Source organism: Gambusia affinis, linkage group LG11, assembly GCF_019740435.1.
Source record: "Gambusia affinis linkage group LG11, SWU_Gaff_1.0, whole genome shotgun sequence".
NCBI classification, from domain to species: Eukaryota; Metazoa; Chordata; class Actinopteri; order Cyprinodontiformes; family Poeciliidae; genus Gambusia; species Gambusia affinis.
In genome coordinates, this window is record NC_057878.1 from 17535962 (window position 1) to 17549055 (window position 13094).

Sequence of the window (13094 nt, forward strand, 5' to 3'; positions counted from 1 at the left end):
ACATGGCCTGTCTGTATTGACTTTATGAATGGTTCTTTGGTCAATATGTTACAGTTTGCACTAACTACTTAGCATGTAAAAGGCTAATGTTGTGCTATGTGAACAAAGTTATTCTCTTGTCTGAGCTGTATACATTACTGTATACAACCCACAAATATTAACCATTATACAGCATAATTGTTCCATTTTACTGTGGAAGAGGTTCAGTGAAATCTGATTAAGTCATTGTAGCTTACAATTCAAAATGTGTTAAATAAGTGCTCTAGAATTTCTAAAATTAGGCCTTAATCTTTCAAAAATAAATGTGTAATGTGTATTTTAGCAATTCATTTGTTGACTGTTTTAAGAATTCAGTTTTATGGAAAAAGGGGAACACTATATTAATTTATATATTTTTATTGGACTGCACAGTGGCGCAGTTGGTAGCACTGTTGCCTTGCAGCAAAAAGGTCCGGGGTTCGATTCCCGGCCCGGGGTCTTTCTGTATGAAGTTTGCATTTTCTCCCTGTGCATGCGTGTGTTCTCTCCGGGTTCTCCGGCTTCCTCCCACAGTCCAAAAACATGATTATCAGGTTAATTGGGCTCTCTAAATTCTCCCTAGTTATGAGTGTGTATGGTTGTTTGTCCTGTCTGTCTCTGTGCTGTCCTGGACAGACTGCCGACCTTTCCAGGGTGAATCCTCCTCTCGCCCGAAACGTTAGCTGGAGATAGGCACCAGCAACCCTCTCTCCTGTTAGAAAATGAATGGATGGATGGATGGATGGATTTTTATACAAGTCTAACAGAAGGTATGACCAACCAAAATTATGGATAATAGGGGTTATTTAGACATAATAGAATAATTAGGATAATTGATGTTGCCTATAAAGCCTAACCAGCAGAGAGGGAGAAGTTACAAGGATTTGTTCACCATTGTGCTTGTGTGAATCAATGTGTGTGTGCGCAAGAGTGCCTGTTTTAGTCTCTGGTTGCTAATATTTTTATATTGTATGAAGATATCTATCATTAAATTGTGAAATTATAAAACTGCACCTATGGGGAAAAAAGATATGCTTCCCTTTTGATTCATTTCTTACTCTAGGTCATGTTTGTCTGCTCAGTTGCAGATGACATTTATAGGGAAAGTATTGCACATGAAGAATTTTTTCACAACGAACAAATTTCTTTTTGCATCAATTTGCATCAAATGTTGGCGACAACCCAAGTAATCCATAAATACAAATAAATAAAAACGTATAAGTCTAGAGAGTAGCGTAGATGAGAAGTATTGAAGGTGCTTACTGAAATTTGCTCAATACTTGCTTCAATGGCCGTGTTGTATGGAGACATAGCAGCTTTTATTGCTCAGGTGTGACTGACTTATTCTTACACACAAAATGTCCTTAAAACCTGGAGGTTTTTGGATCTTCTGCCATGCACCTGATCTTGAGATCTTTCAACAGATTTTTAGTTAGATAAAGATTTTGTGATTCTGCCCATCTTTCAGTTTGATTTTCTTCCTCTGACAACAATTGGGAGTTCCCTTGGCTATGTGGTTAGGACCATTATCTTTCTGAAAAATCTGGCCTCGTTTCAGATTCCTTTCTAATGTGTTCAGTCAAATCCCTCCTTCAGATCCAGTCTGCCAGTACAACATGCAGCAAAAAGCCCCACACCATGATGTTCCCATCTTCAAACTTCAGTGTCGTTGTTTTTGGTTGGACATTTATTGCCATATCTCCACCAAATGTATGTAATGACAGCCAAGAAGATAAATGTTGTTCTCGTTTCATCTAGCATATGTTTCCTAACATTTCAGTAGCTTGTGCTAGTGTTCTGCTGGACATTTTAAACACATTTCTGCAGCATTGAAGGCTTGGGCAGTGAGGCCATACTGCTTGAATACATTGCTTATTGTTTTCAGAGGGAACAAAACTGTTTCTGCTGTTTCCAGGCCTTTCTGATGCTTTCTCTGAGCATTTCTGACTCTCGGGAAAACTCTTCTCATCATTTAGTTTAACACATCTGTCATACAGTACATATTCTGAGGACCAGGCCAGTGGTGCTCAATTGAGGATTCAGAAGTTTTAAAATTTGCCTTTCACCAATACTGTCAGCATGTTTTGCAACAATAATGTAGTAATGGTCTGGAGTGAGTAGACCATAAACTGGGACTCAAAAGGTTTATATGAATTTGCTCTTAGAGAACCACATTCTAAATACTAACGACATTCAATTATATGCTTGACTTGCAATGGCTTTTTACGTTTCTTTTTCTTCAAGATTTCAGTACTTATTCCTTGATTTATTCACCCTTATCACACATAATTTATAGCCTTATTTGATTAGAGTTCATTGCATGTTTGCATGGATTACTAGGCTATTTCCGATATATTTCATATCTATAGCATTATTAGAAATACATACAGTATACTAACCTCCCTCCTTCACACTCCCATACACACACACACACACGCACACACGCACACACACACCCGCCCACACACAAAACATTGACATATAAAACATCTATTTTCCCCACAGTAGCAGCTCAGTATGAATGAAGAAAAGTTTGCTGTAACGGCATCCAACCAACAGCATCTCGCAATCTCGGAAAATATGAATTTATCATTCTTAATTTTCTCAAAATAGTTCAATTCAGCCATGTAATCATTTTACTTTCTTGCAAATAATAAAAAGTGAACACACTGACATTCTGTCTCTGCTGATTAAACATTTAACTTTTATATGCTTGCGCTTTGATTTTATTTTACTGAGTTGTGTTGATTTTAAGCCAATTTTACCTGCTGTGTCATATAAAATATATATCAGATTACAAAAGGGTGAAAGTAAAGCATGTGATGTATTTTTTTATTCCAAAGAGGATTGATCAGTTTGTGCGATTTCTGACTAGTGTGTTTACTGTGTAAAACAAGTAGCTTCATTCATTTAAATTCAGTCTTCATTCATGTAAATCAGTTGTTACTCATATGTGAACATTGTACACTCTATTTTATAATTTTTTCCCAGCGCTATTTATTCTGTATAAAATGATATATGTGTGTAAATAAACTGTTCTTCATGTTCCGACTGTGTCGCTCTCATATTGCAAATGTTGTTTCTGAAAGCTCAGATTGTGCAAAACTTTGCAAACTGCTGCATGTGAGGCAAAAAATTTCCCAGAGCAGCTTATCTAAAACAGGTCACTTTTATCTCCGGTACAACTCTCTTTACTTGAACTCATGTGACTCATCCCTGCTTTCGTTTCTGACGCTCTCCACGCGTTAGCTGTTAATGACCGTTAGGCAGAGGAAACAAAGCTGTAACCCTGAAGCTGTCAGCACTACATAAATGAGTCAACGTCTTTAACATTGTGCTGTGTTGCTCTAACAGACTTTACAGTGATGGCTGTCACATATAAAAAAGGTTACACGGTGTCACTTGCCTGAGATTGAGGGGATGCAATTATAAACTGCTCGCTAAAAATAGATATAATTATAGAAGTTTTAGTCACTTTAATTCAAATCTGTAAGAGCGATGCATTATAGTATTCAGTCAGTAAAGGCAACATTTATAGAGGCATATAGTGTTATATTAAAATACTATAACGTTGGATTTGTTTTTGAAAGCTTATAGTAAAAGCATAAGCACATCCAATGAAAAGCAAATGATGAATAAAATTGAACTGCAATGAAACTGAGTCTACAGGAAAATCAAATGCATCACTATGCAACATCCTTGGTTTTCCCCTAATCTCTTGATATTCTGCAATCTTAATCTTTCTTTCAATCCTTTAAAGTGATGTCTCCCTTTTCTGGACAGTGGGAATGGCATATTTACTTTTTTTCTGTCATGGCTTATAACTGAAAAATGTTCCCCCCTCGCACCCAAAGATTGTTCTAATGCTTTGCCTAGAATTAGGTCAAAATTAAAATGGTTTCTTTAGGAAATTGATTACTCATAAAATGTTGCACATATATGTTGCAGTCACATTTTTTTTCATCTTGTTGCATATGGTGAGTTTCATAAAACAAAAACTTCTGTTGATTTAAACGTGAAAAAATAAGTTGTGTTTTGTGAAACGGATTGATTCATATCAGGTCTTGTGTTGTGGGTTGCTTGTGCTGTGCTGCCATTATTTATATTGTGTGTACTACAATGAAGTTGAAGTCGTAGAATGTACAATGTCATTGTGTTCTTTTTATTACAAACTGAATGATCAGCTGGCCATCTTGTACTGAAAGTTCAATACTTTGACACAATGAGTCTCCTCAATGGATCAGATATCAAAAGATTTTTAATACCATTTGGCAAAATAAGCAAAACTTTACAACATTGACTTCGAACTAGAATGCAATTAAAACCAATGTTCTTAATAATCTGAATCTGGTGATATGATTGGCTACAGCGATGATCTATTTATCTGTTTATGAATCGAATCTCTTGGTGCACTGAGATGACATTTGCTGTGAACTAGTACTATAAAAATAATCTGAATTGAATTATATTGCATTCCCTTACATGCTACCTTGGCAAATTCTTCCCAAGTAAAATATTTATTAAAAGTTCCTATAAGAAAAAAGATTAATTGCAAGAGCTATAGGCTACCTTTGCACCTGCTTTTACACATGAAAGAGATTACTCAAAGCTTGAATCATTAAGTAAAAAAACCCTCTGCAGTCTACAAAAAAACCTTAGCAAACTTAAGAAGCATCCAGAAAATACAGAAAAAAGAACAGAGATGAGTTTGAAATTATTTGACCAGATACCTTTTCAGACAGAGAACCTCCAACAAATGATAAAACATGTGGGTGGTTTGTTGCTGTGCAGCATAAAATAACTGGGAGAAAAAATAACCAATGAAACATTCAAAGACCATTTGTTTTAAAGCTGAATGGAAATTCAGCTGTTAATCTAGGTAACATTCATATGTGCACTAATAAATCCAACAAGGAAATGCTCAGAAAGAAGGAACAAAGCTTCACTGAACAGCTTAGAATTGAAACCTACTGAACTGCCGTTGGGGGATTTGAAAATCCATCAGTACATGTGAGAAAACCATGGTGGATAAATATGCAAATACAAGAAGCTACTTCTCCAAACAGAGGTTCCATGTCTATAAATATAGATCTATGACATCTATATTTATAACATGTGATGTTTACTTCAGTTGATAAAGTAAAGGTACGATTTTCATCCTTATCGGCCGCCACTCTTGCTTTCCTGTCCAGATCTGATAAAAACAATAGCGGTTTACAACAATCATTTAATGAGCTACATTATTGAAATGTTTGTTATTTATTATAGTAAATCAACACATAACATACATTTATTGCACATAGACTGCAGTTTCCAAGCCTTCATTTCTTTTATGGTAATTTGTTTTTTTCACCTAAATTGTTTTATATGTTATTAAACAATATTACATCACCATTAAAAAAAGAAAAGATTTTTAATCTGCACTTAGCAAAAAGTATGTTTAATAATACTTAAAAGTTGTTACACAAAGAAGTATTATTGCGATGCATATTCTGATTTATTGAAAATGCCTTTTGCAAGGTTTTCAAAGCCTGGTTCTGTTAAGTCTTTCTGATATATCAGCGAAACGCATGGTCTCACAGGAGAAAAGAAATCATGTAACTGGAACACGGTTAGAGATTTAGTGTGTCCTCTGAAATGGGACATCTGTGCTCCAGACAGTCTCGTGGGTAGCTGGCCAGTGTTGCTGTTCAGGATCAGTGGGGCAGAGTGGATTGCTGTGATGCAATCTGCCAGATGAGGAATCTTTAATCTGTTTGCACTGAGGTGAAAAGGTTTGCTGGTTGCTGTGGAGCATGAAGATTAATGCATGTGAACTTTTTCACATATTGCCACATTACAAGGGTAGAGTGCCTTCTCCGGGTCAGGGAGGGTGTCCTGCCCCAAGAGGAGGAGTTCAAGTATCTCGGGATCTTGTTCACGAATGGGGGAAGAAGGGAGCGGGAGATCGACAGGCGGATTGGTGCAGCGTCTGCCGTCAAGCGGGCGCTGTACCGGTCCGTCGTGGTGAAGAGAGAGCTGAGCCAAAAGCGAAGCTCTTGATTTACCGTTGATCGGCGTTCCCACCTCATCTATGGTCATGAGCTTTGGGTCATGACCGAAAGAACGAGATCATGGATACAAGCGGCCGAAATGGGTTTTCTCCGTAGGGTGGCTGGGCTCTCCCTTAGAGATAGGGTGAGAAGCTCAGTCATCCGGGAGGGACTCAGAGTAGAGCCGCTGCTCCTTCACGTCGAGAGGGGCCAGTTGAGGTGGCTCGGGCATCTGGTCAGGATGCCTCCTGGACGCCTCCCTGGTGAGGTGTTCCAGGCACGTCCCACCGGGAGGAGACCCCGGGGAAGACCCAGGACACGCTGGAGGCACTATGTCTCTCGGCTGGCCTGGGAACGCCTTGGGATTCCTCCGGAGGAGCTGGTGGAAGTGGCTGGGAGAGGGAAGTCTGGGCCATTACACCCACAAACTCTGATATATCATTTTGTTTAGATTTTATGATAGCTAATAGAAGGAGGGCATAACTGTAAATTTGAGGAATTTGTGGACAATTTAAGAATTTTTTAGAAAAAAAAAAGCGTCACAAATTTCTATTCAGTACAACAAATGAATATTATTTGATGCAAGCCCTTCTGTTGTAGCTTTAGATGTTTGTTAAAGGTTACTGACATGCTGGAAAATGAGCCTCAGCCCCATTGCTGACCATTATACCTACTGGAACAAGTATGCTTAATGATTGTTGTGTATCCCTACATGAACCTTCCACCACATGTCAATATATGTGTGATGTTGTTTTTCGCATAAAAGCCAAAACGGCAACTGTTCACTCTGATCTGACCACCTTCTTCTACAGCAGTGTTCCCTATCTGGCTCATGAAAGACTTTAAATGTGGTTCACTATCGCCTCCTTTTTGATAATCTTTTATAAAGACCAGTTTTATTGCTTAAACTATATCTGACACAAGGCTTATACACTTTTTAGGGGAATGTCCTGCCATTTTGGTCATTTGTACACATCCTCCTATTGTGTGACAGTTCACACGCAATTTGAGTAGCACTCACCAAATAGGCAAAGCAGCAAGGCAATATCTTAAAAGTATGTTCATTTTACAATCATATGTACAATTTACTATGAAAACAGAGGGAATAACAAAATAAATGTTCATGGCATTGTAAAAATAGTATATAGCTATGAGGCCAGTCTTTGTTGACACTTGTATTAGTAATGTGTCTCTTACTTACTCCTCTTCTACAAGTTATTGAATACATGCAGCAGCATTTTCTACTGTTTCAAATCAAATCTGCTAGAAAAGTGAAAGTATGAAGCTATAGGGCTCACCAGAGCTGTGGATCTCTGCAGCTCTTCCAGAGTTACCGGGGGTCTCTTGGCTGCTACCCTGATTAAACCTCTTCAATTTAAGTGGATAGTCATGACTTGGTAGGTTTGCAGCTTGTCCACACTTCAGATATCTGAGAGATGTTTTAAACTGTATCACTTTCCTTCTACCCTAAAAGTAACACTTTGTGTACATCTATCACATAAAATCCTAATAAAACATACTTTAATAGTGTACTTTGTTGTTGTAATGTAACAACAATATTGAGGGGTGAATATTTTTTCGAGATTCAATTCATATGTTTGAAAACATGAGTGTTGCAGTGGGACAAAATGCACCAGTCTTCAGCTTCTTGTCAGTCCTTGTCCTCCTGACTTTTGAGCTGCTCCTCTGTGTGATTCGTCTTTGGATCCAACCGTGTCTGATGCCTTCAGCCCAATGAGCCATGCTGTCTGTCTCAGCAGTGTTGAACCGACCCAGAACAAAATCTGCCTTTTGTCTGTCCCCATCAGACACGTCTCCCTGCTTGGCAGAGCACAGGACTGAGACTTTAGCCCATTGAGAAACTGAGAGAGGAAGAAGGGGAGAAGCAGGTGCTGCAGAAGCAGTGAGGTGGCAGTTTTCTTGTGTGCTACTGATTTCTGACACACCATAAATTAAATTGCCAGGACTGCAAAAAGTGAGGGGACTGTTTGAAGGGGAATTATACACAATACCCTCAGCATTTTATCTCCTTTTCTTTTCAATGCTCTTCTCAAGAAACTGAAAAAAAAGGTGAACAGGGGTTAACAGGAAAGAAGGTATGCAAGTCTGAAATCTGCAGATGCAGGTCCACCACAACCATCACATGACACGGATTTCCTCTTTGACACATTATGCTTTCGGCTACACACGCAGGGCTGTGCCACACAATTAAACTGCTCCTGCAGGAGGAGGTTATGGTGCTTTGAGACCTACTCCACCATGCAGTCCACAATGAATATCAATGGACTTCAGCGACAAAGCAGCCAAGAGAACTGCAATCTGGATAACACTTTGAAGAAGAAGGCTGCTCTGTGGTACCGGCGCTCACTGAGGGGAAACAGTGACCGACACCGACAGAACACCAGCACCCTGCCCAGAGGTTACAAGGTGAGACTACAGCTCAAGAGCAGCTTGCAAGCATAAAAGCTGAATATTTCATATTTTAACATCTGGAAAATGTGACATGCTGTATGTTGAATGAAGCAGTACTGAGATTTTTATGTAAAAGATAAGTCACCAAAGTATTTAGAACATGGTGTCACAAACTGCCTAAATAAATGTAATATTTTATTACTGTTTAGAGGTTTACAACATGCAATTAAAGCTACATCAGTATGAATTGCTTTAATTATTTTGAGAAGTTCAAAGCTGCTACAAATTAAAGAGGAACTGTGCATTCTCCCTCTGCAGACAAAGCTTACCCCCACCAACTCTCTGGTTGATTACATGGACCCACAAAGGTAAAAAAGTTAGGCTTTATGTGCAATTTTAAAAAAACATTCAAAATTTACCCTGGTAGTCATTGAAAAATGCCATTGAGAAACAACAATATGTCAGAAAATAATCAGTGTTGCATTTATGTTCTAATGCAGAACCACCGTGGTGTTGGAAAAACAAGACAACGAAACATTTGGTTTTGAAATTCAGGTATGCCATTTCACCTTTTGCTAAAATTATAAATGATGCATTTAAAGTGTTAAAGTTAAAAACAGTTTTCTGTCAGGCTTTTGTCTCAATATCCTGCGTCTCGTTTGCAGACGTATGGTTTGCAGTTAAAGAGCACGTCTGAAGTGGAGATGTGCACCTTCGTGTGCAACATAAAGGAAGACAGTGTAGCTGAAAGTGCTGGCTTGACCGCAGGTAGTCCACCCACTTCCTTGCTACCCTATAGACCCTACACAAGCACACATCAAGACTGTTACCTAAAAAAATGATGGAAACATCACTCACCACATGTCAGCTGAGCACGCCCATGCACACTGACAACTGATGGTCGAGTGGCATGCATCTTCTCAAAGTTGTTTTTATTTTGTTGTTGTCACAGGAGATGTCATTGTCACCATCAATGCGGTCAGCATAGAAGGATTGTCACACCAACACATTCTTGACCTTATCAGACAATCAACCAATATTCTAAAGTAAGTAAATATCTCATGGTTTTGCTGGAACAAAACATAAATCACCGTAAAGAAGCAGTTTCATAACAGGATTTCATCTGGTTCCAGGTTGGAGACTGTGTGTGGTAACGTTGTGAAGAAGATAGAGCTTGAGAAGAAACTCAGTCAGCTCCAGGTGTGTTCCTTTAAGTTATACATTAAGTTATACTATACTACACTACTGGCGACAATTACAATTATGGGTTACAATACCCAACATCAGAAGGTAAAGAGAAAAAAGGGAAAGAAGGAAATTAAAGTTGAAGAATTCCCTTAGACTCATCAGCTTCAAACACCAGAATTGCACAACAGAAATTGTTGTCCGTAACAAGGCTTTAGGCCCAGTCATGACTTGTCATTCAGTTCATGCAAGTTCTGCCGACCTATTTCCAGTAAAGTTGACAGAACCACAGCTGTTGTAACAGCTGTGGTTCCAGACAGAAAGCCACTCTAAAGGCAGATGATTTCAGTGGATTCACAAATAAAAATGTGCCAAAGGAAAATAGCAATAACACTCAGAATGCCTAAAGCATGACTAAATAACAAAATAAAACGTTTTGTTGAAGTTTTTTTTTAAAATTTGATGAAAGTTGCAAAACACATGGTGCAAAAATCATTTATCACAACTGAATCCAAACTATTGTTCAAAGTTGAACAACCTGTCACTTGATCTGATTGTCTTAAAGTTTCTATCGAAGTTCCAGAACCTCCTGGCTAGAAGTTGATCAGCCAATTAGAAGCTGACTTTGGTAAAGATCCTTGCTTTGTCACATTAAAAAGCCAGCAAGAATGCAGTTTATTGATTGAAAATAGATTCCTTAGACTGGGACAGAAAGCAAGAATATAAACAATCCATCCTGGTAGATTAAACTGTATCCTGACTGGAGAGGTTTTGATACTCAAGCTTTTAGGTGTAATCTTACTCCTGAACAAAAGGACAATCACATACTTAACACATTAAATATTTAAAGTTAACTTATCAACAAATAATCATGTATTATTTCAAAGGTTACTAAATTTCTAAATTAGCAAAAATAAGATGGCAGAACATTTACATGTAATGACAGCCATTTAGATAAAACATATTCTCAGCATAACTCTTAGAGAACTCAAAAACATTGAAAACTATTTTGTAGATGAAAGTGTTTTCTTGCTAAATCTAAGAAGTCCTGCAATGACACTTTTATGGGAGCTTTGTAAAAGCGGATAAATGCACGTGAGACATCAACTCAGAGGTGTTCTCTGCACTACACCATCAAAATATAAACTGTCCCATTTTGCTGTCAACACACTGAATCACCTGCAAGCTAAAACCATCCACACTATTTTTTTCTATTACATGCTGGGCTGTGGCTCAACCTGCAGTCATCAATCTTCTCAATGGGAGCGACTCTTTAAATCAAATGGGTCAATCTGAGTTTATAAATGTTGTGATGCATTTAAAAAGAATTAACCTGGATTTTTTTCTGCCCATGCAGCAGTCCTTGCGTGAGAAGTTGAAGGAGTTTCAAGCGCTCTCATTACAGGAAAGACGTCTGATGCGAGGTGAGAGCTCAGCTGTCAGACCACAGCACTTCCTTTCACACTACGTCTGTCATTTCTCCTAAGCAGGCCTGTATTTTTTTATTGTGAATTACTGCAGGGTGTCAACTTCAGATAATTTAGATTAAGGTGTTCCCCTGAGAAATGCACCGACAGCTTTCAAACTTCCTGTTGCATACACTATTTCTTGGCAGTTGGACGTTTGAGTGACAAAGACTGTTGTGTTTCCAGATAATTTAAATGACAGCAGCCTCAACCTGTTGATGGACCCTTCGGGTATTCTGGGCTCCCCCATGGGGCGCCGGGGTCGGCGTTTTTCCAGCGACAGCAGCTACAGGAGTGGGATGACAGACGACAGCGACCAGGCCAGTGTGTTTGGGGATGTGAGCTCACCCAGTCCCTACAGCGCAGCCAGCACCACGGATGATGGCTGCTTCTTCTCAAAAGACTTCCCCCTGCAGGACGGGCCAAGGAGGATGTCGTCATCCAGCCTCCATCACCAGGCCTTATGCCGCTCCAGCAGCTCCAGTCTGGCCGGCAGCAGCACCTCTCTGTCTCCATCCTGGGAAGAAACAAGGATCTCATCCCTGTTTGGGACTCTGCCAAGGAAAAGCAGGAGAGCCAGTGTGCGCAAACAGATCTTTAAGTTAATTCCTGGACTTCAGCGATCAGTTGAAGAGGAAGAGATGGGAACAGCTTGAAAGGTTTCTCATGAGATCCCTTGATATTAAGAGCTGGTTGAAGGTTGTAGCAATAGACACTCTGATGAAGTGTTTTCTCACACTTCAAGTGATGATACAAGTTTACTCCAGTGTTTTCTGAGCCTTAATGTGAGCTGAGCTCAACCTTTGGACTAAAACTCCAGTGCAAAAGCATTACAAAAACGAATGCATGTTAAGTGAATGTAACAGGCTGCAATGTATAATAGATTAACATATATCCTACTAACTTGAATATTTCTTTCTGTGTGCATCTTACACAGAGCAGCATTAATGGAAGTTTAAATTCCAGACATAATCCTTACTTTGGATTTTAAAAGGACACAGTTAGGCAGCACTTACAAGACTTTCAGGTGCTTGAAACCAAAACCAAATCTGTAAACCATGTATGTCTGTTAAGTTCATAACAGGATGTGGGCATGAGCGTACTACTTAGCTTTTTTTCTTTTCCATTTCCAAAATTACTCTCAGACCCAAAAGGATGTGACTTACTTTCGGGCCACAGCAACTGCTTTCCTAATTTCTTCATATTCTGAAAAACTGTATGGATATGAAAGCAACTGCAAATATTTTGTTTTTGACATATGGTTTATTTTTGTTCACTCAAGATTGTATATATGTAAAAAGGCTTTTAATCAATAAACTTTGTTGTCATGCACTGTTTGATGTACCACAATTATTTTTACTGCTTACGCACTGAACAGGAAGAAAAGACGCAGACAAATTACGTCTGTGCAAGAATAATATGCAAATCATTTTGGTTACTTAGAAGCAGCCAATAACGGTTCTTTAAAATTAGGAGCAGACTTCTTACCTGTTTTCTGCTGCAGTTGAACAGATAAAGAAAGACTAACTGCTACTGGGGACCAGGAAACCATGATAACCCAATCTGAGTCATTTTTTTCTTGAAGTTCATGATGATGCAGCAATAGAGATAAGAATCTAATCCCTTGCTGATTTTGTAAGTTTGCAAAGTTAAAAACAAACTTACAAAATCTATTTTTCATTGCATTTTAATCTTAGAGCTGAAAAACCGAATAGAAACATACTGAAAACAAACAAACAAACACATAAAATACAATTTATTTGCATTTAATTTAGTGATGTAAGCATTTGACGCCAACACTGCCCTACCAGAATTCTGGTTTCACACATTGTTTATGTGCCCATATGACACACAGATTCATCATTCAGTCAACTAAAGATGTTCCTGAACTCACCTTTAGTGCACCAAGCATGTCTGCCTCCATCTTCTGGTTTTCAAATTTCTCCACCAAAGAGCTAACAAGGGATGTCAGGGGCAACAC

At 38.7% G+C, this 13094-nt stretch overlaps 1 protein-coding gene across 1 annotated transcript; it reads left to right on the forward strand.

Moving 5' to 3' along the window:
• The first annotated feature begins 8241 nt into the window (after window positions 1-8241).
• Window positions 8242-12450, forward strand: LOC122840035 (cytohesin-interacting protein-like). The gene is made up of 8 exons (XM_044132150.1): window positions 8242-8477; window positions 8781-8830; window positions 8963-9017; window positions 9128-9230; window positions 9415-9508; window positions 9596-9662; window positions 11005-11071; window positions 11300-12450. Exons 1-8 carry the CDS (start codon window positions 8310-8312, stop codon window positions 11767-11769), a joined length of 1074 nt encoding a protein of 357 aa, XP_043988085.1. The 5' UTR covers window positions 8242-8309; the 3' UTR covers window positions 11770-12450.
• The last annotated feature ends 644 nt before the right edge of the window (window positions 12451-13094 follow it).